Source organism: Caretta caretta, chromosome 9, assembly GCF_965140235.1.
Source record: "Caretta caretta isolate rCarCar2 chromosome 9, rCarCar1.hap1, whole genome shotgun sequence".
NCBI classification, from domain to species: domain Eukaryota; kingdom Metazoa; phylum Chordata; order Testudines; family Cheloniidae; genus Caretta; species Caretta caretta.
The window spans coordinates 102460123-102482486 of NC_134214.1; the positions used below are offsets into that span (position 1 = coordinate 102460123).

A 22364-nucleotide genomic window follows, 5' to 3' on the forward strand; every position below is an offset into this window, starting at 1 on the left:
AGAAATAGGTCTTGGGTGAGTGTGAAGTAGGACACAAAGCTCTTTGGGGCAGAGAAAGACAAAGGGCTTTAGTCACTGTTAGTGTGATTTGCTACTTTCCGTCTTTAGCAGACAGCTGGGGTTGGTTCACAGTTAGAGCTGACTTTTAGCGTTTGATAACAGCAGGGCTACAATTGGCTTTAGGGTTGGGGTGACGGCAGGGTTAGGACCGGCTCAGGGTGGGCGTTGGGGTGACGGCAGGGTTGGGACCGGCTCAGGGTGGGGGTTGGGGTGACGGCAGGGTTGGGACCGGCTCAGGGTGGGGGTTGGGGTGACGGCAGGGTTGGGACCGGCTCAGGGTGGGCGTTGGGGTGACGGCAGGGTTGGGACCGGCTCAGGGTGGGCGTTGGGGTGACAGCCTGGGACCCCCTTTGCGGCCCTGTGCTGTCGCTGGGCCCTGTCACTTGGGCCGAGGGGGCTGGGTTCTGTCCCTGCTTTATTTTCTCTCCCTGAACAGGAGCTCCTGTGTGTCCAGGGCAGTGTGGAGTTCAAGTGCAGTCAAGTAGTTAAGTCCCTCCGCATTGCCCTGAACGTGCACTTCTGTCCCCGTAACCAAGGTCTGCCGTACGCTGCCGCCCTAGCTCCCCTGCCCCTGGCAGCCGTAACCCTGGGGGCTGTGACTGGAGGCGTGTAGTGTATCATGCACATTCAGCCCATTACTGTTGGGCCTTTCTGTGTCAGACGCACATTCATGTGGGCAGACAGGGTTAAAGCAGCCCCTCCCCTCCATCCTCTCCCCTCTAGACCCTTAAGCATGGACTGGGCATGAAGAAGCAGTGACTGGGCCGTTGTTTGTGATGCAGTGCCAGTGACTGGCCGCTAGAGGATGCTGCTGCCCAGGAGCCATCAAGGCAGAGAGGCCAGGGTGGCTGGGGGGAGCCGTGTCTAACAGGAATGACAGGCCAGCGCTGGCTGCTGCTGTATTCTCCAGTCTCTGATTTGTTGTGTGGTGGGCTCTGCCGTCCTCGGCTAGGCCAGCTTCACTCGGGCGGGAAGGGAAGATAGCCGTAATGGAAATCTATGCACTCGATAGGCCGGGGGACCGGGGTGGGGGATCATTTGCTGGAGAAGTTCTATCTGGGTACAGACCAAACAGCAACTCAAGTAGTGGAAAGGACCTCATGCCTTTCTGTTTGTTTCCTCTGTCTCCCTCATCCTCCTGTACCACATGCAGCAAAACACCTTGACACACTCCGTGCCCTGTGCTGGAGCCGGAGCAGTCTCCACATGCGTTTTACTGCTGCGTGACCAGCAGTCACCTCTAGCCCAGAGGGCAGCTGGGGTCTCTGGTAGCCAGCCGTTCCGCTGAATCAGCACTGAGCCCCTTTCCCTACTTGGGGCTGCGCTGCAGGAGGAGGGTTGATTCAGGAAGAGCCATTGCTCCTACAGTTAGTGCGGACCTCAGTGCCCACCATGCTGCTGGCGGGTGCTCTACTGCCGAAGGCAGTGGGGGTTTTGGTGGGTGGGGTGCGGCATAGCATCCAAGTCCTGGCCTTTCGGTAGCATTAACGAGCCCACTGCACTTTGTTTGAAATGAGGGTCGGGGCGTTAATGTTGCAATGTCCTACTCACGAATTGCATCCGACTTCCAACTGAGTGTAAGAGAAGAGAAGGGGTGAATCATCACTGAGATCAGTTGGGTAGAATAAGAGGCTTAGTTCTTTGGGGCTTTATCCTGTTCTTCCCAGGTTCTTGTAGTGCACCCTTTGATGAGATCTTGTTCTGTCTTTCTCCGAATTGTCTGGAGCTGGTCACTGGTGGAGACAGGATACAGGACTGATTGGACCACTGGGCTGATGCAGAATGTTCTTGTGTTTTCCTTCTGTTTTGCATTGGAGACAACAGAAGGAGAGCTGTACGAAGCCCAGGAGATCCCCTTTGTATAGGCACAGCTTTCAGACCCAGCACTGTGCTCTTTCTGTTCTCTTTGCAAAGCCAGAGAGCCAAGGGCTTTTCACTGGGGACAGAACTCTTCGCTGGGCTCAGTCATGGCTCAAAGCTCCAGGCCGTCAGTGCTGTCCTGCTGTAGCAGTGGCCGTTGTGATTCCAGGAGGTCAAGCTGTGTGTAGATGTGAGAGCGCTGGGGACCACAAAGGAGGAGTATAGAGAGGCCTTTCCAAGGTCCAAGGAAGCAGAGCAGGTCTCTGATATAACCCTAGATGGGTTTCCCTGCTGATGTTGGTGAACAAGAAACAAGATCAGACTGTAGTGACATTGCAGCTTCCTTCAACAACAGCAGAAGCCGTAGCACAATCTCCTTAGCAAACCTGCCTCAGATCACCGGGTAACCTCTCTTGTAGCTGTTGTTGCAAAAATGCTAAAGTCTGGCTTGAGGGTCCGAGCCAAGGTCTTCCTTGCATTGTAATACAGGAGACACATGGGGAAACTCCAGCTGTGAAAGACCATGGTCTGTTGTGAGGAACAATGGCGCCTCCAGGCAGTACTGTGTCCTGACACCCTTAAGGCATGGTGCGTGTGAATTGCAGGTTATTATGGTGCAGGGGACTCACCCTGTGCGCCAGTATGGAGAATAGCTCTTCTAGTGCATTCAATCCTGGAGAGGAAAGGGCTGCCTAGAGTGGGACACCAACTGGGGAGAGTGAGGAGTCTGTGTGGGCTGCATAGCCACCTCCTTCTGCCCTGGAATGTGACTGTGGATCCCAGGGCAGAACTGGCTGTTTGTCATGCCTGAGGAGAGGCACTCAGCATGGGTCTGAGTGTGACTGGAGGAAGGGGCCCAGGAACCACACAGCTGCTCTGGGGCTGGGCCTTTGTTTTCTTTCATTCAAAATCGGGATGAAACAGGAGAGCTGTCTGCCTGCTTCTAGCTGCCATAGGGTGAGGACTTCAGCACACTCTGCAAGGGAAATCTGCGTGTCAGGGGCTGGCAGTGAGCTTCTGTCTACCATGAAGGTATGCTGAAGTGAGATCACGCCACCTGCAGCCTGCTTTACCATGCACCACAGCTATGAGTGAGTGATGTCCCCTTTTGGGGTGGGGATTTGCTCCTGGAGCTCTTGGCCAAGTCATTCGCCTATTTACAAACTAACCCCTCCAGGCCCCCGTGCTGCCAGCCACGTGACGTTTCCGTAGGATTTGGCTGAGATCATTCTGTGTCCGTGCCTTTGCGGGGACAAAGCGTTTACATTAGGCAGCTGCCATCCATTACTCCAGGCAGACACTTCAGATGTGGCTTCCAAAGCCAAGAGGGAAGGGGAGCAACTGAGAGGAAATGCACCCAGACCTGCATCCACAGAGTGGTTCAAACACAGCTAGGGAAGCAGGGTTAAAGGTGCTGCCCTGATCTGGCCAGTCAGTGGGGATGGGGCCACACCATGTCAGAACACTGCTAGCCTCATCTAGTTGAGTCCTGTCTAGTCTGAGGTGTGGCTAACCACAGGCTGCCCAGACCACATTAGAAACCTTTTTGGGTGGACCTGTGCTAAACCAAATTAAAACCTGGTTCCTTTCCTTGAGTCCTAGCCTGATCTAGACAGTCCAGAGAGCGATGCTGAACACAAAGGACATGAGTCCAGCCATGCAGGGCTAGCACAAGGCAGGGTACTGGTCACCACCCACCCCCCACCCCAATATTTGGGGCCAATCCTGATTTGAATAAAAGGGGCCATGATTTTGGTGCTGTCTCATTCCAGCCTCATGTGGGTGAGTCACTCCATGCAGAAGAGGCCATGGCTGTGTAAAGAGCTGTCCCCTGTTCCCCGCTCTTCTGCAGAACCACATGAGGGTAATGTTCTCTTTTGTCAGATGTTCAGAGAGTAGTAGGGTCTGAATACGATCATTTAATCTGATGGTTTCTTCTAATGCAGGGTTATTGTATTGATGATGAGGTGTGGGGGCTCCCTGCACACTGAGCCTCTTGTGCACACAGCTATGTGGTAGGGCAGCAGATAGAATTGTGTTGTCTGTTCTCCTGATCTGCCTGGATGGGCAGCAGCCAGTCCTCCCATCAGTATCAGAGTGCCCCGTCAGCTGACTGTGTGAGCAGTGCTCTAGGTGAACAGTCAGAGGCTGTTAGTTGACATGAATCAAGTGTTTTTGCCTGTATCAGTGAGCAGTGTATCTGCCCCCTTGCACTCTGTTACTGCATGCTGATTTGGCCCCAACTGCATCTGCATTTTTGAAGAATCACACCCAGGAAACACTATGGAGTTTGATTAGCATTTTGATGCCATTGCACTTCTGTATTCTAGGGGAAGGTGCTACTGAGGGGCCTAGTGTCAGTGCTGGTGGGAGAGGTTAACACGAGCCAGGGTCTGTTATTGGAGAATATTCCAAGTATACAAAGTAAACTTGACAACTTATCCTTTGTTCCGCACCTTGGCTTGGATGATACTGGCTTTGCCTGCGAGGGCAAGAATGGGTTAAGTCTATAAGGTCTAAGCAGAGTGAAGTAAGTGCTGAAGTCTGTGTCCTTTCAATAGCTGAGTGCGGGTGAAGAAGATGCGTGTCCTGCAGCAGCCCTAGGAGAGAGAAGGCAGAGATAAACAGAGCAGGGGGTTGACAGCTGAGAGCATTCAGAACATTCCTGTTCCTCGCACGCGTCCCAGTTGGGGAGCAAGAACCAGGCAGGGAAACCGCAGGCAGAGCGCGCAGCACAGCAATGTTCACTGTTAACGTCTCATCATCCATGTCCTATGGGGGACCCCCATCTCTCTCTCCCTCCCGGCAGCAGCCAGGCCATAGGAAGAAACGGGACCAAAGGTACTGTTTTGTAATACCACTTAGTCTGAGCTGATGTAGGGAAGGGGAGTGGGACCATTGTCCAGACAGTGAGGAGCGTCTGGGAGAGGTTTCTGGGTCCGGGGTGCAGTGCTTGGCTGGGGTGATACTGGAACGGACCGAAAAGTCCTAGCTGTTCAATGCCTGGCATTTCTGCTTGTGCCAAGCCTTGGTATAACCTAGGAGTTAACAATGCTTGTATTGGAAGGCAGACAGGAGCATGTGTTAACATCAGCTGGATGTAACCCAGACACAGAACTGGAATTAGGGGTTGGTATTGGGGGAACATGAGCCTTCAAACAACCACTCCCTGCAGTGGGGCGGAGGGGTCTGTCTGTCAGCAAGACTGCAGGGCACTGGGACTTACAGACTCCAGATTCTGTAAGAGGAAGACTGAATGCTCCAGGTTGGACACAGTGGTTTAGGTGCCGCAGCCAGACAAACTGCTCTCCCTGCTGTCTGAGAGTTCCTAGGGTCACAGAGAACAAGACAGCTGAGAGCTCATGGGAGCCAGCCTGGCCCCCTTCCCTGCAGCATCCTGTCTCTGCAGAAATGCCACAGTGGTTTAAGGGCTGGTGCCCGTAAGCCACAGAGATGGCAGCTTTCAGGGCAGGAGGGGGCAGCCTATGGAGTCAGGTCCAGAGGTCCCATCCAGTCCATCTCTTAGGGGCCAGGGCAGGGTTGTTCTCTATTGGACATTTACTAGCATAGTGCCGTGGGACCCCCATCCCTTCCCCTGGATTGCTGCCACTTTAACATGTTTCTCCACAGCAGACGCTCTGGCTTCATTATTAATACATGTCCTGGGTATTTCCATCATCTTCCTGGGTAACTTTAGAGATAAAGTGTTGTTAAACTCTCTGATGAATCTCAGCATTTTGGTATAAATTTGTTCCACTTAATGCTTAGTATTTTCCTCAGCCATTTGCTTCTAAGGCACTTAAATGTCTGTCTCCCTGTACCTTTGGTGGATTTCCAGCTTTCACATCCATATGTTATGAGAGAAATAACATTTGGGTTCAAGATTTGTAGTTTGGTCTATAAATTAGATTTTCAATGACCAAATCTTGTTTAAGCTAGTAAATCAGCATTTCTCAAACTGGAGTCTTGACCCAAAAGGGGGTCACAAGCCTTTTGTAGGGGGGTCACAGTATTGCCACCCTTACTTCTGTGCTGCCTTCAGAGCTGGGCAGCCGGAGAGTGGCAGCTATTGGCCAGGCGACCAGCTCTGAAGGCAGCACTGTTGCCAGCAGCAGCAAAGAAGTAATGGTGGCATGGTATGGAGGGAGGTGGTTGTCGGAGCCTAAAATGTTTTCAAAGGGGGTCCCGACAAAAAAAGTTTGAGAACCCTTGTGATAAATGCAGCTGCTGCCTTGCCAATTTGTGACATTATTGCTTTCTGGACATTCCCATTAGCTTGCATGTTAATACCAAGGTACGTGAATTGACTCACTTCTTTCTTCCTTTGCCTTCCAAAGAAATACTTCAGTTGGTAATTCCTGGGGTTCTTGTTCAATTTGTTTTTTCATAATTAACTATTAATCCCACCTGTTTTGTGATGCTGGACAGTCTTTCAGTCTTTGCTTATATGTTAGTTCAACTATCACTTAGAAGGACTGTGTCATCAACAAAATCTAGATCTTCTAGTGTCTTGTTGCTGAACCATGCGTTACCTGTGTTGGATTTGTCCATAAGGAAATCAATGGCAATGCCAAACAGGAGAGATGACAGAACACATCCATGCTTGACACCAGTGTCTGTGTTAAACCATTCACTCACATCTGCATTTATTTCACCTGGGCGACCTGCACTTTGATATAAAGCCTTGATAAAGTTAATTATTTGTGGCACCTGAGAGACTAACAAATTTATTTGGGCATAAGCTTTTGTGGGCTATAACCCACTTCATCTGATGAAGTGGGTTTTAGCCCACGAAAGCTTATGCCCAAATAAATTTGTTAGTCTCCAAGGTGCCACAAGGACTCCTCATTGTTTTTGCTGATACAGACTAACACAGCTACCCCTCTGAAATCTGTTAATTATTTGTGTTAGTATTCAATAGCACTTCAAGATATTCCAGAGTGAATCGCGATGGAGGCTGTCAAATGATTTTGTAAAATCCATTCCTTTGACAGGGTGGGTTTTGCCAGTCAGTGCTCTTTGGTTATTCTCAGGGTGAAAGTCTGGCTGCCATAAAACTGCCTCCCAGCTCACTGCCCGATAGCTTTGGTCTGGTGGCATGTTGCCCGGGCTGCAGCTTTCCTGGAGCCCTATTGTAGTCCCCAGAGTCAGTCCTTCCCTTCCCCAGCTCCTTTCCTCTGTGTACAGAGCCCTATTCAGCCAGCTGCTAGGCTCCAAACGCTTCCAGCCCTTGGCCTAGATCCTGTGACTGACGGGAGCCCTAGGCTCCAGCCTGTTGGATGGTGCAACTCCCAGCACCTGCTCTGTGATTTGCCAGCCTCCTCATTTCTGACTGATGAGTTGCAAGAGGCTGAGCTTGGGTGCCGGGGAGACTTCACCCCTGCCGGATTCCAGGTGCGTCAGGAAGCTCTCGCCCTGCTGTGTTCGGTGGCTTTCCTTCTTTCTGCACAGCTGCAAGCACCAGATCCCAGGGCACTGCAGTTGACTTTGTTGGCAGTTGTGCCCTCCTTTCTCTAAATGTCTCTGATGTCTGTTCACATAGAGAGCCCCGGAAAATCATCCTGCACAAAGGCTCCACTGGACTGGGCTTCAACATCGTCGGGGGAGAGGATGGAGAGGGGATCTTCGTCTCCTTCATCTTGGCTGGCGGCCCCGCCGACCTCAGTGGGGAGCTGCGGAGAGGAGACCGCATCTTATCAGTGAGTCCTGTCACTGCTGTTGAGAGAGGCCTTGACCAGCTGCAGGGCTTGTGTGCAAGGAACTGCTCTCGCTGTTATAGCTGCATGATGTCTAGCAGTCTGCCTCTTCAATCTGCCTGTCTCCCCTACCTCGGGCATTTACAGAGCACCTGTCCCCTGGCCTCTAGCAGTTCATTTGATCTCCTTGTGTTTTGCATTCCTAGTTATCATTCTCAGCAGTGCAGATACAAATGCATCAGACTTTTTCCACAGCAAAATGAGGCTGCCCAGGCAAAGCTAGGAGAGCGAGGCCTGGATACCAGGCCCCGCGATTAGAGCCCCAGCGGCTGAGTCAGGACAGCAATGTACACAGTCCTGCTGGAGTTCCCAGTCACAGACACAGCAGGGTCACTTCCACGTGTGTTTTCATTCCTCAGCTCTGAGTGTGCACGAGGAGCTTTGTAGTATGAAAACTGAGCAGTTTGGCCAACAAAACCCAGATTCCCTCCCTCAAAGAGTGAGGAGTCCCAAGGTGCAGACGGGGCCAGTAGCTCTGTGTGTGGATGCTGCCTAGAAACCATCCTTTCAGCCACACACCAGAGAGATTCTTTAGCGGGGTTCTGAGCTTGGCCTGTCAGGGTCCATTCCATCTCTCAGTTTGGCCCCTGCCACTGTGATGAGTGTATTGATTCCATGCAGATGAGGCCAAAGCAGATCTGGGGGGGGGGGGCGGATTTTCCTCCTTTCCCTGGGGTTTTGAAGATTCCCACCAATTTATGCCCTTACCTCACAGGGACTGACCCACAGATGTGACTCCCAACACTGAGCAGCAGTGACCACTGTAGAGCAAGGTTCAGATTCCTCAGCCTGACCCTGTTGTTCCTAGCACCACTGTCCAAGCTTTTGCCAATCCAGGGAGGGAGAAGCAGAGGCTAGGAATTACAGCTGAGCCCTGGGGCAGAAATGCAGATTGCGACAATGCTTAGGAGGGGAATGATTCTCTCCGGGTGTGTCTCCACAACAAGCGAAGGTGTGATTGTAGAGCAGGGAGGCATACCCACGCTCGCTTCCAGCTAACTAGTGCAGGCAACAAGAGGAGTGCAGGTGCAGTGACATGGGCCAGCAACTGGAGTCCAAGCCCCCTGGGGACCTAGGTATGTACTCAGCTAGCCCATGGCACCACGTCTACGCTTCGAGAGACCTTGGTTCGAACACAGAGAGGGTCTCAAGGGAGTTTGGAATGAAATCTCCAAGATGCCTTTGTTCACATCATAAAACAACGGTATTTGGCGTAACTGGTGTGGGCTGAAATCGCAGGTTGGGACTGCGGAGGCGTGGCTAGAAGTCCAGGACGGGACTGGCCGGAGGTACCTTGGCAGACCAGTGAGTAGGGAAGCTTGCACAGCCCTTGCCTCCGTTAGCCCTAGCTCTAAAGAGTTCTCTAGGGCTGCTGGAGATCTGTATTGCTAGGGAAGACATCAGTCACCTGGAATCCAGGCATCCCAGATTCCGAGGCATTTACTCTAGTGGGGTAACAGATAGGGTTCAGTTGGGAGCTGGACTTTGAGCTGAAAAGATCCCCAGATGCAGCTGAGCATTTGGCCCTGAGCAAGCTAGTGGGAGGGCACTGTCTGGGGAGGAATGCCCTGGTATCTCCTCCTGGACAGCGCATGGGGTAGGGCAGGGGCTCTCAATCATCTGGGTGAAGAAGGACTCTAGATCGGGGTGGCCAATCTGTGGCTCCGGAGCCACATGCGGCTCTTCAGAAGTTAATATGCGGCTCCTTGTCTAGGCACTGACTCTGGGGCTGGAGCTACAGGCGCCAACTTTCCAGTGTGTCGGGAGGTGCTCACTGCTCACCCCCTGGCTCTGCCACGGGCTCTGCCACGGGCCCTGCCCCAATTCCACCCTTTCCCACCCCCTCCCCTGAGCCTGCCATGCCCTCGCTCCTCCCCCTCTCCCCCTCCCCAGAGCCTCCTGCATGCCACGAAACAGCTGATCGGGAGGTGTGGGTGCTGGTCGGTGGGGCTGCTGGTGGGCAGGAGGTGCTGGGAGCGGGGCAGGGAGCTGATGTGGGGCTGCTGACGTATTACTGTGGCTCTTTGGCAATGTACATTGGTAAATTCTGGCTCCTTCTCAGGCTCCGGTTGGCCACCCCTGCTCTAGTTTGATCTGAGAGACTGTGATTGTATCTAGAGCCTTTTTGGAGAGGGCTCAGAGTGTGTGTGTTATTTGTAATGGTTTCCTGTTTGGCTGTGGAAATCGGTGTGTATCGTTTCTATCGGCTGTTGCTCTTACTCAGCCTGTAGTTTGGAGTACTAGTCCTTCTCTACACAGGGCAGTGTTTCGGTATGAGCTTAGGTGTGAATTCAACCTGGTCTAGTTATACTGGTATACCCCACCCTCCCCATCGGGACATATTATACAGGTATAAGAGAAACGTGTTACACGTAGCTTATGATGCTTGGGAAGGGGTTTAAGAAAGCCACCCTTAGGGCATGTGTTCACTGGCGGCAGCGCTTTCATGGGGCTTGTGTGGTCGCAGCGCTGGGAGAGCTCTAAGAAAACCACCTCCAGGAGGGGCGCAGCTCCCAGCGCTGATGCACTGTCTACACTGGCACTTCACAGCGCTGAAACTTGCAGCGCTCGGGGGGGGCTGAGTTCACACCCCTGAGCGAGAAAGTTGCAGCACTGTAAAGTGCCAGTGTAGACAAGCCCTTATATTGGAGTAAGTGTCCGCACAGGGGGACTGTATAACGAGATCAGTGTACCCAGTAAATCTTTTCCCTGTAGATAAGGCCTTAGTGATGGGAAAACCCCTTTCTCTCTAATACATGTGAATTTGTTACTGTTAAGTTTGTAGATATTGTCCTTCCCTCTCAGACGACTGAAATGCATTTTGAATCCACACACACAAATATTTCAGTCCGTTGCTGGGCGTGTAGCAGTCACTGCAAGTTAACCCAGATTTTGTAGAGGTGACCACCAACTGAGTTTCAGTCGTTGCAGGTTCAATCAGTCCAGAACACCTCGCTGGCACAGACAGAGAAATGTCAACCTGACAACTGTCACCTTTACCATCAGAGCTGTCAGCTCCCTCACAGGTTTCCTTCAGTTCACCAGCAGGCAGTCCAGGGGGAAATGGGTGCATTCGCGGGAAGACTCCCTGCCACAGAGAGTGAGGAGTCCTAAGGTGCAAACAGAGGCAGTAGCACTGTGTGCTCAGGGTTGCTGTGTGTGGACACAGTACCTTCCCCTGGCTGTATAGGGGGTGAGTGAAGCCATCTTCTCTCTGCACTATTCTCAACCAGCAATCTACCTGTGGTAGCCAAACTGCAACTTGCAGCGAGAGAGAGCAAGCCGTGCAGGTGTATCACCGGCTAGGACTGAAGCCTGGGGTCAAGATATAAATGGGGGGTTTCTTGTGGCGTTGCAGAGCTTAGCATCTTAGGGGACGTTAGCTAAGGGGATTATTTTTAGAAAGGGGCTTCTGAGCAGAGTGTATAGAGCAGACTTGAGAAGGGGGTCTCAGCTGGTGAGCTGAGGGCAGTTCAAGGCATTGTGGCTCTAAGCTGCCCTATCAATAACTAATCGGATTCCCTCATTTGTGTTTGATCAGGTAAATGGTGTAAATCTCCGGAATGCAACTCACGAGCAGGCGGCAGCAGCTCTGAAACGGGCAGGGCAGACAGTGACCATCATCGCTCAGTACAGACCTGAAGGTAGGAAATTGCCAAGAGTGCTGACACGCATTGTAAGGCCTGGCTGCGGGGCCCCCTCCCTTATACACTAGCCCCAGCCAATCAAATCAAGGGCCCCAGCTCCAAGGTGATCCTTAGTCTTTGACTTTTCACTGTGGATATGTCACCCTGGCTATTAGACATGGGGCTGGAGTGCTACATCTAAAGGCTCTTCAGCTGAAATTGCTCCCCACTCGATGGATGCTGCTCAGTGTTGTGTCATTGGGCCACCTCTAGCAGGAAGCATATGTTCCCCCTTGCATTGACATTCCAGCAGCCCCTTCTTTTTTGTCCATATATGGAATTGGAAGTACTGGCAGCTAGGCCTAGTGGTGACTTCTGCAGACATTCCTGGCTCTAAAGTAGTCTGTGAAGTTTGTTTCTCCATGTTCTGGAGGTCAGGCCTAGACTATGCACAGAGACCAGGACACACCATGCCCCTGACATGCTGGTTTTCTTGCCATCACATCTGGCTGATGCTATGGTTCAGCTGAGGTCACACGGTCCTTTGGGTTTGCACTCCCCTATCATCCTCTAGTCAGAGGTGGAGAACGAGTCTCTATCCCAAGTACAACTGGAGAGTGTCCACCCCTGGTGGACGAGAGTGATGCTTTTATTGCTCCTGCCCCCGTCGGCGCCCCCACCTCTCTCAGTGCACTCCCAGCTCCTGCCCCCCTCTTGACATGCCTGCCACCCCCACTCCTGTTGGCATGTCCCTCACCCCCGCCCCCTTTGGCACACCCCCCATTCCTGCACCCGCCATCCCTGCCCCTCTTGGTGTGCCATCCACTCCAAGTTGTCACTTAAGGTATCCTGAAAGGACAGTGACATGCCCGTGATCCCAAGCCAGATAAGGACACTCACCTCCATGTATCGTTCCCGATTCCCTCAGCTTAAGCTTGGTAGCAGGTTTACAGACTGACTACAGTATGCAGGGAACTTCCAAATTCCTTCAGTGACCAGCTAGACCAATGTTGGTGACCAGCCAAAGGGGGAACCCTTGGGTAAGGGGGCAACATCCAAGGTGTCTGGTCCTCTTCTCAAATAAATGTTGCAGCAGTAAGGGCAGCTGTGATGTAGGCTCCCACAATGTCAGTATCCCAAAAAATGGTCCTGATCCAAATGGACAGTCAGGCCTCGTCACATTTCACCCCCACAAGCTGCTAGGGACAGGCTCTCACCTCCCGCAACAGGAAGCTGTTGGCACGTGGACTTAGGCCTCACCTTGCAGGTCATCCCAGAAGGGTGGGGAAGGAGACCGCAGCAGCAGACTGGCTCAGTTGGGTGGTAAAAAATGTGGGTCTGGTGCTTGACGTTATAGAGAAGATTGAGGCTACATTTTTATGCTTGGTAAGTCAGCCATCTTGACTCATATTCCTGTTACCTGACACAGATTTTCTGGGAGCTCTCTAGTCTCCACTAAATGGGGACCTGTTACAGATTAGTGATCAATGGCTCCATGTCTAGTTGGCAGCCGGTGTCAAGTGGAGTGCCCCAGGGGTCAGTCCTGGGGCCGGTTTTGTTCAATATCTTCATAAATGATCTGGAGGATGGTGTGGATTGCACTCTCAGCAAATTTGCGGATGATACTAAACTAGGAGGAGCGCTAGATACGCTGGAGGGCAGGGATAGGATACAGAGGGACCTAGACAAATTGGAGGATTGGGCCAAAAGAAATCTGATGAGGTTCAATAAGGATAAGTGCAGGGTCCTGCACTTAGGACGGAAGAACCCAATGCACCGCTACAGACTAGGGACCGAATGGCTAGGCAGCAGTTCTGCGGAAAAGGACCTAGGGGTGACAGTGGACGAGAAGCTGGATATGAGTCAGCAGTGTGCCCTTGTTGCCAAGAAGGCCAATGGCATTTTGGGATGTATAAGTAGGGGCATAGTGAGCAGATCGAGGGATGTGATCGTCCCCCTCTATTAGACATTGGTGAGGCCTCATCTGGAGTACTGTGTCCAGTTTTGGGCCCCACACCACAAGAAGGATGTGGATAAATTGGAGAGAGTCCAAAGGGGCAAAGGGCAACAAAAATGATTAGGGGTCTGGAACACATGACTTATGAGGAGAGGCTGAGGGAACTGTGATTGTTTAGTCTGCGGAAGAGAAGAATGAGGGGGGATTTGATAGCTGCTTTCAACTACCTGAGAGGTGGTTCCAGAGAGGATGGTTCTAGACTATTCTCAGTGGTAGAAGAGGACAGGACAAGGAGTAATGGTCTCAAGTTGCAGTGGGGGAGGTTTAGGTTGGAATATTAGGAAAAACTTTTTCACTAGGAGGGTGGTGAAACACTGGAATGCGTTCTCTAGGGAGGTGGTGGAATCTCCTTCCTTAGAAGTTTTTAAGGTCAGGCTTGACAAAGCCCTGGCTGGGATAATTTAGTTGGGGATTGGTCCTGCTTTGAGCAGGGGGTTGGACTATATGACCTCCTGAAGTCCCTTCCAACACTGATATTCTATGATTCTATGATTTCTGCCGTTAGAGAAAAGAGGGATTCTTGTTTTCAAGAGGTATCCTGCTGAAAACAATTGTGCTCACATTTGCACACCCACCTGCCTCACAAAGGTGGGGACAGATCTAGTGTTATTTCCTCCTTTGGAAAAGAGCAAAGGTGCATCTGTTCTCAGCTGCTGGAATGTGCACATGCCTCCTACTGGTGAAGGGGCAAACACTGCAGCGATCTGAATAGTCTGAATTCCAAACCATCCCAGGCCGGCCAGCCAGGGTCATTAACATGACCAGCCTTCAGGGAAAAAGACTAATACACCAGGTCTGACATGCCCACAAGGGGATGTGTTCTTGCTGCATATCAGTCCCCATGTACATATCCAGGGATCTGCAGCCTTCTGTGCGTGGGACAAAGAGTCTATGTATTTAGAGATGGCATAAAAAAACTAGGGAAAAACCATCTTTCCCTGAGCCCTTGCTGGAGCTCTGCTTATTGTTGGTACAGGAGGGAGCGGAATGGGTTGTCCATCCTAATCCACAGCTCTGCGCTCCTCTTCGTACGTTTTGCGTTATCCCTTGTTCTGAAATTTAAGAACAGGTGAGGAGATGCAAAGAGAACAACAACTAATGTTTAGCTATTGTTCAAGAAGAAAGCACATACATTTCCAGAAATGTCAGGGGCAAATGGGAATTGGGGTCACAGGTCAAAACTGAGTTGGGTTGAGACTAGATTAGCTGGGGGACTGTAGGTCAGACCCAAGGCACATGAGCAGAGCTGGCTGAAAGCCCCACAATTCAGGGGACTGGGATGCTTCACCAGAGTTCTGGGGAGGAGATTCCCAGGATTGGCGTAGCAGGGAGTGCTGGAGGCCACGAGTGAGGTGCATCTGCAGAGTTGCATAAAGGAACACCCAGGATTGGATTAGCTGGGGGGGCTGCTGCTCAGGGTGACAGATTATACAATAAGAAAAGGAGTACTTGTGGCACCTTAGAGACTAACCAATTTATTTGAGCATGAGCTTTCGTGAGCTACAGCTCACTTCATCTGAGCTGTAGCTCACGAAAGCTCATGCTCAAATAAATTGGTTAGTCTCTAAGGTGCCACAAGTACTCCTTTTCTTTTTGCTACAGCTGGGAGCCCTCATCCTGCCCTGGGTAATCCAGGATCCCTGCAAATTAGCAGGACTTCATGTGTTCAGAAAATCTATTGGAGCAGCCCCTGCCAGGTGAAGCAAGGGGCCATGGGCTGAAACTGGAGCCAGAGCAGAAACTCTGAATTATTCTCATTTACAGCCAATCTAAAATCCTAGAGTCCCAGCAGGCCGTTCTGAGTATGTCTACGGTGCAGCTGGGAGCAAGCCACCCAGCCTGGGTAGACAGACTCAGGATATTGGGGCTGAAGCCTGAGAATAGTGTGGACGTTTCAGTTTGGCCTCCCAAACCCATCCAACTGCTTAGGCTTGAGAGGCAAGCTGTAGGCCAAGCAGCAATGTCCACGCTGTCTAGCCAAAGCTTCGTGAGTGGGAGTTTATTCCCAGCTGCAGACTCGGCTTCCAGGGGCAGCCGCCCCTTCAGGGTGGAGGGGAAGGTTCTACACAAAACGGACGTTCCTGTGTCATTTCTCATTTAGTAACTTAGTGTAATAGAGAGTTGTCGAGTGACTTGGAGCAAAACTAACACCAAAAGTGACTTTCACTAACTGTACCTGCTCTCAGGGGGGTTCTTGTCATCTGCAGGCAGCTCCACTGTCAAGCCTGCTCGCTTTGGCTTTGCAGCGTTACTCCCAAAATGGCTCTGTTCCCCAATCAGCAACGGCTGAGCTTCGAGTCGTTCATCCTTGGTGTAACTGGGCCGAAGCCGAGTTACACGCAGGATGAGTTTGGCCCGGAGCGGCTGCAGCTCCGTAAAAGGAAATGGTGCATGGTGCAGGCAGGGCCCAGGCCTGTGGCTGTCACCGGCGGAAAGTCCCTGTCGTGCGGGAACCAGACTTTCCTGCTCCTCCAGCCCGCGGGGTTCCCGGGCAGGAGCGGGGGTCCCGGGCAGGAGCGGGGGTCCCGGGCAGGAGCGGGGGTCCCGGGCAGGAGCGGGCTACGCCGCTTCCCCTCCCCGCCTCCACCCAGCCTGGAGGGGGAGTCGCGCTGCCTGGGGCAAAGTCGGATGCACTCGGGTCCCACCCTCCCGGACGCTCCCGGGCAGGGCCAGCCCCCCAGGCTCCCCCCGGGGGCAGGCCCCTCTCTGGGCTCCCGGGGAACGGACGCCCCGGGGGCAGCCGGCCGGTGAGGGAGACACGCGGGGCCTCCGGCAGAGCTTCCCACCCCGCCGCGGGCACCCGCTTCCCCTCAGGAGCCGGGCGGTGCCGAGAGCGGGGCCCGGCTCCGGCTCTGGCCCCGGCCCCGGACCGGCGGGGCGGGCGCGCGCGCGGGCCGCTCCAACCGCCTCGCCAACCGCCGCCTGACGCGGGGGAGGGGAGCGACCGGGCCGGCGAGGCGCCGCGCGCCACCCGCGGTATGGGCGGGGCGCCGTATGTACAGGACGATGGCGGTGATAGGCCGAGCGCGCGGAGGCGGGGCTTGGGGAGGGGGTGGGGACCGAGGAGGTGAGCGGATGCTGATTGGCGGGAGGCTGGTCGGGGGGCGGAGCCGCCGCCGCCGCCGCCGCCGCCTCCTCCCGCCCGTGCGGCTTTGTGTCCGGAGCCGGGAGCCGGGCTGGTCCGGCGCGGGGCCGCCTGTGATCCGGTCTGCTAGGTGAGCTGGGGCCAGCCCGGGCCCCTCCCCCCCGCCGGGTTCTCCCCTCCCCCCCGCCAGCCCCCTCACCTCGGGAGGGTCCGGCCCGGGCCCCTCCCCCCCCGCGGCTCTCCCCTCCCCCCCGCCAGCCCCCTCACCCTGGGGGGGTGTCCGGCCCGGGCCCCTCCCCCCCCCGCGGGGCTCTCCTCTCCTCCCCCGCCAGCCCCCTCATCTCGGGAGGGTCCGGCCCGGGCCCCTCCCCCCCCGCCGCTCTCCCCTCCCCCCCGCCAGCCCCCTCACCCTGGGGGGGTGTCCTGCCCGGGCCCCTCCCCCCCCCGCGGGGCTCTCCTCTCCCCCCCCCGCCAACCCCCTCACCCCGGGAGGGTCCGGCCCGGGCCTCTCCCCCCCCCCCCCGCCAGCCCCCTCACCCTGGGGGGGTGTCCGGCCCGGGCCCCTCCCCCCCCGCCAGCCCCCTCACCCCGGGAGGCCGGGCCCGGGCCCCTCCCCCCCCGCGGGGCTCTCCCCTCCCTTCCCCCCTCACTTTGGGGGGGCCGGGCCCGGTCCCTTCCCCCCTTAGTCTTCCAGTCCCTGGGCCCCGCACCCCTTCAGCCCCCCCTCACTTCGGCCCCTCCCCCTCCCAGGTCCCTTCCCCACGGGGGGTTCGGCCTGGGCCCCGCCCCCCGCTACCCTCCCTCGTCCCCGGGGGGGCTCGGCCAAGGGCTCTCCCCCACCCCCGAGGGGCTCCGCCCGTGGCCCCATGTCGCGCTCAGCCCCCCCCAGCCCATCCTAGGGGGCTGCACCTCAGAGCCCACCTGTGTGACCTGTCGCCGCCCTCTTCCTCCGCGGGCTGGGCCCTTTGTCCCCCCCCAGCGGGTCTGGCCGGGTTGGGCTGGGTCTGCAGGAAGGAGTTCGTTGCCGGTTCACTGACAGTCGCTAGCGGCCCTTTGCTGGCTGGTCTGGGGGTCCCACAAGCATTCCTTCTGGACTCTGAGTGGCCAGCACGGAGGGGTGGGCTTTGAGGGCCGTGGTGATGGTCTAGTCTGATTTCCTGGGTAACACAGGCCTTAGCATTTCACCCACTGGTTTCTGCCTCAGACCCACAACTGCTGGTTGAGTTGGATGTGTCTTTTAGAAAGACATCCAGGTTTGATTAAAAACTTCTACTGTGGGAGAATACACCCAGTCCCAAGGTAAACTGATCCAATAGTTAGTTTTCGTCCGTGTTAAAAATTTACATTTTATTTCTGTTCTGATTTTGTTTAGTTTCTTCTTCCCATCGTTGGATCTTTTTCTGCCATTGTCTGATAGATTAGTTTAATCCACTGAATTAAATCAAACTGGAATAACGCACACTCAACTCCATATGTGGACACTTGTTCTGGAATTCAGGAATCACTGTTGCACTTTAAACTCACCCAACCTTAATCTGAATGAACTTTAAGAGTAGGCAAGTCCTAAAGTCTGGCATTTGCTACAAAAATGAACTATCATCAGAGCAGGACAGTGGGGTGGGAGGAGGTATTGTTTCATATTCTCTGTGTGTATATAAAGTCTGTTGCAGTTTCCACGGTAAACATCTGATGAAGTGAGCTGTAGCTCAAATAAATTGGTTAGTCTCTAAGGTGCCACAAGTACTGCTTTTCTTTTTGCGAATACAGACTAACACGGCTGTTCCTCTGAAACCTTAATAAAATGCTGTTTGTACCAGCAAAAGAGTGCTTTTGCCAGTATAGTTTCTACTGGTTCCCCAAACAAAATAAGATACCAGTAGAAGCATGTGTTGTTTGTATAACTGTGTCTGGAATGATTGTGCAGTTACAGAAATGTCCTTAAAAAATCATGCCAGTAAGTGACATTACTGGCAAAAGTTTTTGGCTTAGACCAAGCCTAACACATTTGAAGGTGCTTTAGCTGGTTGTATTGGAGCCTGGAGTGCACTAGGCTTTAACTCTTCCAGTTTATATCTTCACCGCCAAAAAAAAAGTGATCTCCCTGTTTTATAAAAAAAAAAAAAAAAAAAAAGCCACCTAACTTGTGATAGGTCTCTTGCTGTAAAATTCTAGTGGAGGCAAGGTACAGGTAGATTTCAGCGTGTCCTGAAGTGAGCACTGTATCCCACTCTCTGTTGGGCTTGTCTTGGGACCTGGCAGAAACCTTTTGGTATCCTGCAAGAGGGTAATTTCTGAGCTCTTGGGGTTTAGCCTACTGTCTTTCTTCTGGGTGTGGGGGTGCAGGGTGAGGGGATGGTTAAGTGACATGAGCTTTTCTGATCCCTGAAGGCTGATACTGGTGCCCCTTGGTGATGCTCAAGATGGCTTTGAAAGAGGGTGGGGAGGTAATGGACTTTACAAACCGTTGTTGTTCCTTAGAGGGCTCTTCTGGCACCTGGATGTACACAGAGCTGCCATTTCTGGGGGCACTGGGGCTATTCCTGTGTCTGAAGCAGGTGCTGGAGTGGCTGTGTCAGCAATGAAGAGGTACTCTCTGATGCCCATAGCTGGCCCTGCTTGGTGAAATCTGGAACCTGTGTGCTGCTTAGGAGTCAATCCTGTTGGCTCTTTCTCTGTCTACTGGAAGCAGAGTTTGTCGGGGAGTCTGAGCAGGAGTGTAGGTGTTTTTGTTTCTGTGATGGGAACAGTAAATCTAGTGCCATGGTGATGCTGAGGAGAAGCCAGCAGTGGACTCACATGAGATCCTGTGAAGAGGCGAAGCTTGCCGACTGCCCAGGAGACTGAGCACAGAAGCGGAAGAGCTGATCCTGCTAAGTATGTGGCATTGATCCCTACTTAGTAATGTGCTAACCTGGTAGCTGCTGTAGCCCACTGAAATTAGCTGGCCCTGAGCATGCTGGGCTAGGTTGTTTCTCTCCAGACTACTGCCACAGGGAGACTAGGATGGATGGGGGAGATAGCTCTTAGTGTATTAATCAGTTTTCAATTTGAAAGCAGTTGGTTCTGAAAAGTCCAAAAGGGGCTGGAGGTCTGTGCTCAGGGGCTGGAGGTCTGTGAAGCTTAAGCAGGTGGTAAGAGTGTCTCTTTAAAAGATGCTAGTTAAACATTGCTTTTAAAATTAACAGAATTGCCTTTAATCCCCTCACAAAGGTGTTAACAGCCAAGTGGTGCTGCCTGCGCCAGGCTGAGTGGCAGCATTTGGCAAGGCAACTAATCTGAAGTGTCCCTGAAAAAAGGGAACAGTTGGGTTCGGAGACCTTACTTTGCATGTCGCTGGGCAAGGCAGCTGTTTGTTATCTACTGACCCACTGGAAGGAATAAGGACAGCCACACTATGTCAGAACCATGGACCATCCTGTCTGGGCTCCACAGACACAGGAAACTTGTAACTGAATGGCTTCATTAGCCATACAAATGGCTAATGCTTTGTTGAATCCTACTGAGCTTTTGGCCGCCATGATATTTTGCTGCAGTTAGTTCCATATACTATGTGTTGTGGCTTTAAAATATGGATTTTCTTGACAGTTTTAAATGGTTCCCTTTGATTTCTTTGTGCCCTTATTCTTGTATTATTAGTGTAATAGGAACATCCCTTCTCTTTACCATTCTTCTATACATTTCTATCACATCCCCTCTTAGTTTTTGTCTTCTCTAGGCTCTTTATTCCTTTTCTCTTCATATGGAAGGCTTTCCAGGCCGTTGATCATTTTTGTTGCCTTTCCCTGGACCTCTTCTGTTTCTTCTATCATTTCCAAGGCAGGTGTTTTGGGGGAAATGTTCATGTGATCCCTTCTTCTGTCACAAAGCCTGTCTGTGAAGGGAGGTGCTAAGGCTCTTCCTGGAGAAGAGCGCTTTGTGCAGCCCAAGGAGTATGGCATGTGGTGGTGTTTCAGGAAGTACTTTGTGCTCCTGTATTTCAGGTTCAGTTTGCAAAGTGAGATTTGGCAAAGAAACAAGCAGGTGTGGGCTGAGCATTTCTTAAATGTAGGAAAAGGCAGAATGAGATTTTAAAACAAGCAGCTGGTTACACAGCTAATATGTTGTTGGGGTTTGTAGCCCATGGCCTTCATGTACTGTATGTTACATGTCAAGTGTCATAATATGATGGCCTCAGGCGCACACGTGCATTAAAGACCATTGGAATGATCTGTTGTCTGCATGGAGAAAAGCAATATAATCCCTAGAAAAATGTTAGATATTGAAGAGGTGAGCAGAGCCCTAGACTGCTGAGGCAAGTCAGTCAGCTGAATGGCTACATGACCCATGTGCTTCCTCCGGATCAGAATCTGCTTGTGCTTTGCTGCTTTCAATCCAGCCTAGGCAGAAAGGATGGTAAGTATTTGGATGTGTGGGATTCTGCCTATAACTAAAACCAAAAGTGGAAGGCCTGGCCTTCTGAGGCAGTTAGGATCTCTTTAACTCATGGGAGGTGCAGGGAGGCCATCCTTTGAGAGCAGTTAGAAGGCAACAAATCAAAGCAAAGAGTAGTAAACTGCTAATCTGGATAGGTCGGTGTAGTGAGTATCCCAATACCTCCTCCTAGGGATGGCAATAAATTATAAGGAAATGCAAAATAATATGTTCAGACGTTCAACGAAATCATGGGTCAGTATTACAGATGATAGACTGAGAGCTCAAAAGAATTGGGACCCTAAGAACAACCCTAGAGAAGGAGAATCCAGTCAGAATGGCACTGGTAGCAACAATGGTCCCTGCTTATGATGAGAACCCGTGATTGCAATGGGCATGAACACAAGACACAGGCATTTAGAAAGCAGTGGATATGAACTTTCCCTGTTCAGAGCCTGGCAATGCAGGCCCATAGGAAGGAGCTGGCAGAAACTAACCCTTACCAGCAGAGATGCAGGATCTGCAAACTTATCCCCTCCAAGCCCCATGTGATTGATTGTAGGAGTGGCTTGGGGTGCTTGCCTGGGGCTGTGGTAAGTGAATGCACCCTTTTTCATGCTGCTGAGTGCCAGAGCTCACACATGGAAATTCTGGGTTACTGCTGACACTTAGTCACTTGCCCAAATCCCAACAACTTGTGTATCTTCTTAATGCCAGGAATTCTGCTTCTCTTCACCCCAAACAAACAGGTCAAAGATAAAATCATGGTGAGGCAAGTTACTTCTGTCTTCTAAGCACCTGTGCATAGAGATGCTAGCTTGGTGCAAAGCCTTTGGAGGTTACCTCAAGTCTTCTAAAAGAAAAAGCCACTTCCAAGTGCTGTTCTGTGTTGTGATTATAAAAGGAGCCCTTTCATGTTTCTCTCTCTTCCTGTCAACTTCGCTGTACATGGGCACAAAGGCCAAGTTTTGGCAATGCCATAAATATCCAGGAAGGAGTTATTGTCAGGCATGTGACCCAAGCCAGGTGCTCCCTTCATTTTAAAATGTAACAACTTTACTGTGGTTACTCTTCCTGCAGCTGACTTCAGAAGGGAACGGGAAACCATAGAGCAGGTACAGTGATTTTAGAAAGTCACATGGCATTTCTCAGCATCATGCCTCAGCCCCTCTCCTCCAAACATACAGAGCGGTCACTGCCAGAGGTACATGCTGTACGCAGTCAGGAGAGATGAATGAATTAACCCCAAAGTTCAAAGGGAGAGACAGTAACGGCAATAAATAAGTCATTCTTTTCTGCTTTAAAAGTCACTGACTGTAACTTTAGCAAAGGCAAGTCACAGGTTCCATAAGTGAAAGCAATGGACCGTTACAGGAACTGCTCCCTGTCTTCCCTCTGCAATGAGGCTGCCCATGGATGGTCCCAGACCATAGAGACTTGTTCCGTGGAGTCTGAGGCTGTGGCAACGTACTCCGCAAGCATTCCCACCTCTCCTCAGAGTGTGGTGTCCCTTCCCTGGCTTTGCAGTTGGATGCAGCCAGCCTGTGCCC

The 22364-nt window shown here is 52.5% G+C and overlaps 1 protein-coding gene and 1 long non-coding RNA gene across 15 annotated transcripts in view; one reads left to right on the plus strand and one right to left on the minus strand.

Moving 5' to 3' along the window:
* DLG3 (discs large MAGUK scaffold protein 3) overlaps nt 1-22364 on the plus strand; it is a 177862-nt gene that overhangs the window by 112122 nt on the left and 43376 nt on the right. For 12 of the 14 annotated variants that reach the window (XM_048865169.2, XM_048865171.2, XM_048865173.2 and 9 more), the window contains 2 exons: nt 7463-7619; nt 11218-11320. In XM_048865169.2, coding sequence (XP_048721126.1) covers nt 7463-7619; nt 11218-11320 — 260 coding nt within the window. Of the gene's footprint in view, nt 1-4743; nt 4762-7462; nt 7620-11217; nt 11321-16425; nt 16535-22364 lie in introns of those variants that run through there. The other 2 variants (XM_075132616.1, XM_048865181.2) reach the window with 2 other exon arrangements.
* LOC125643080 (uncharacterized) lies at nt 306-16118 on the minus strand. Its single transcript, XR_007358578.2, has 3 exons — nt 15496-16118; nt 12203-14371; nt 306-4520 (listed from the first exon to the last, which is right to left on the minus strand). It is a non-coding gene; the product is annotated as an uncharacterized LOC125643080 (long non-coding RNA).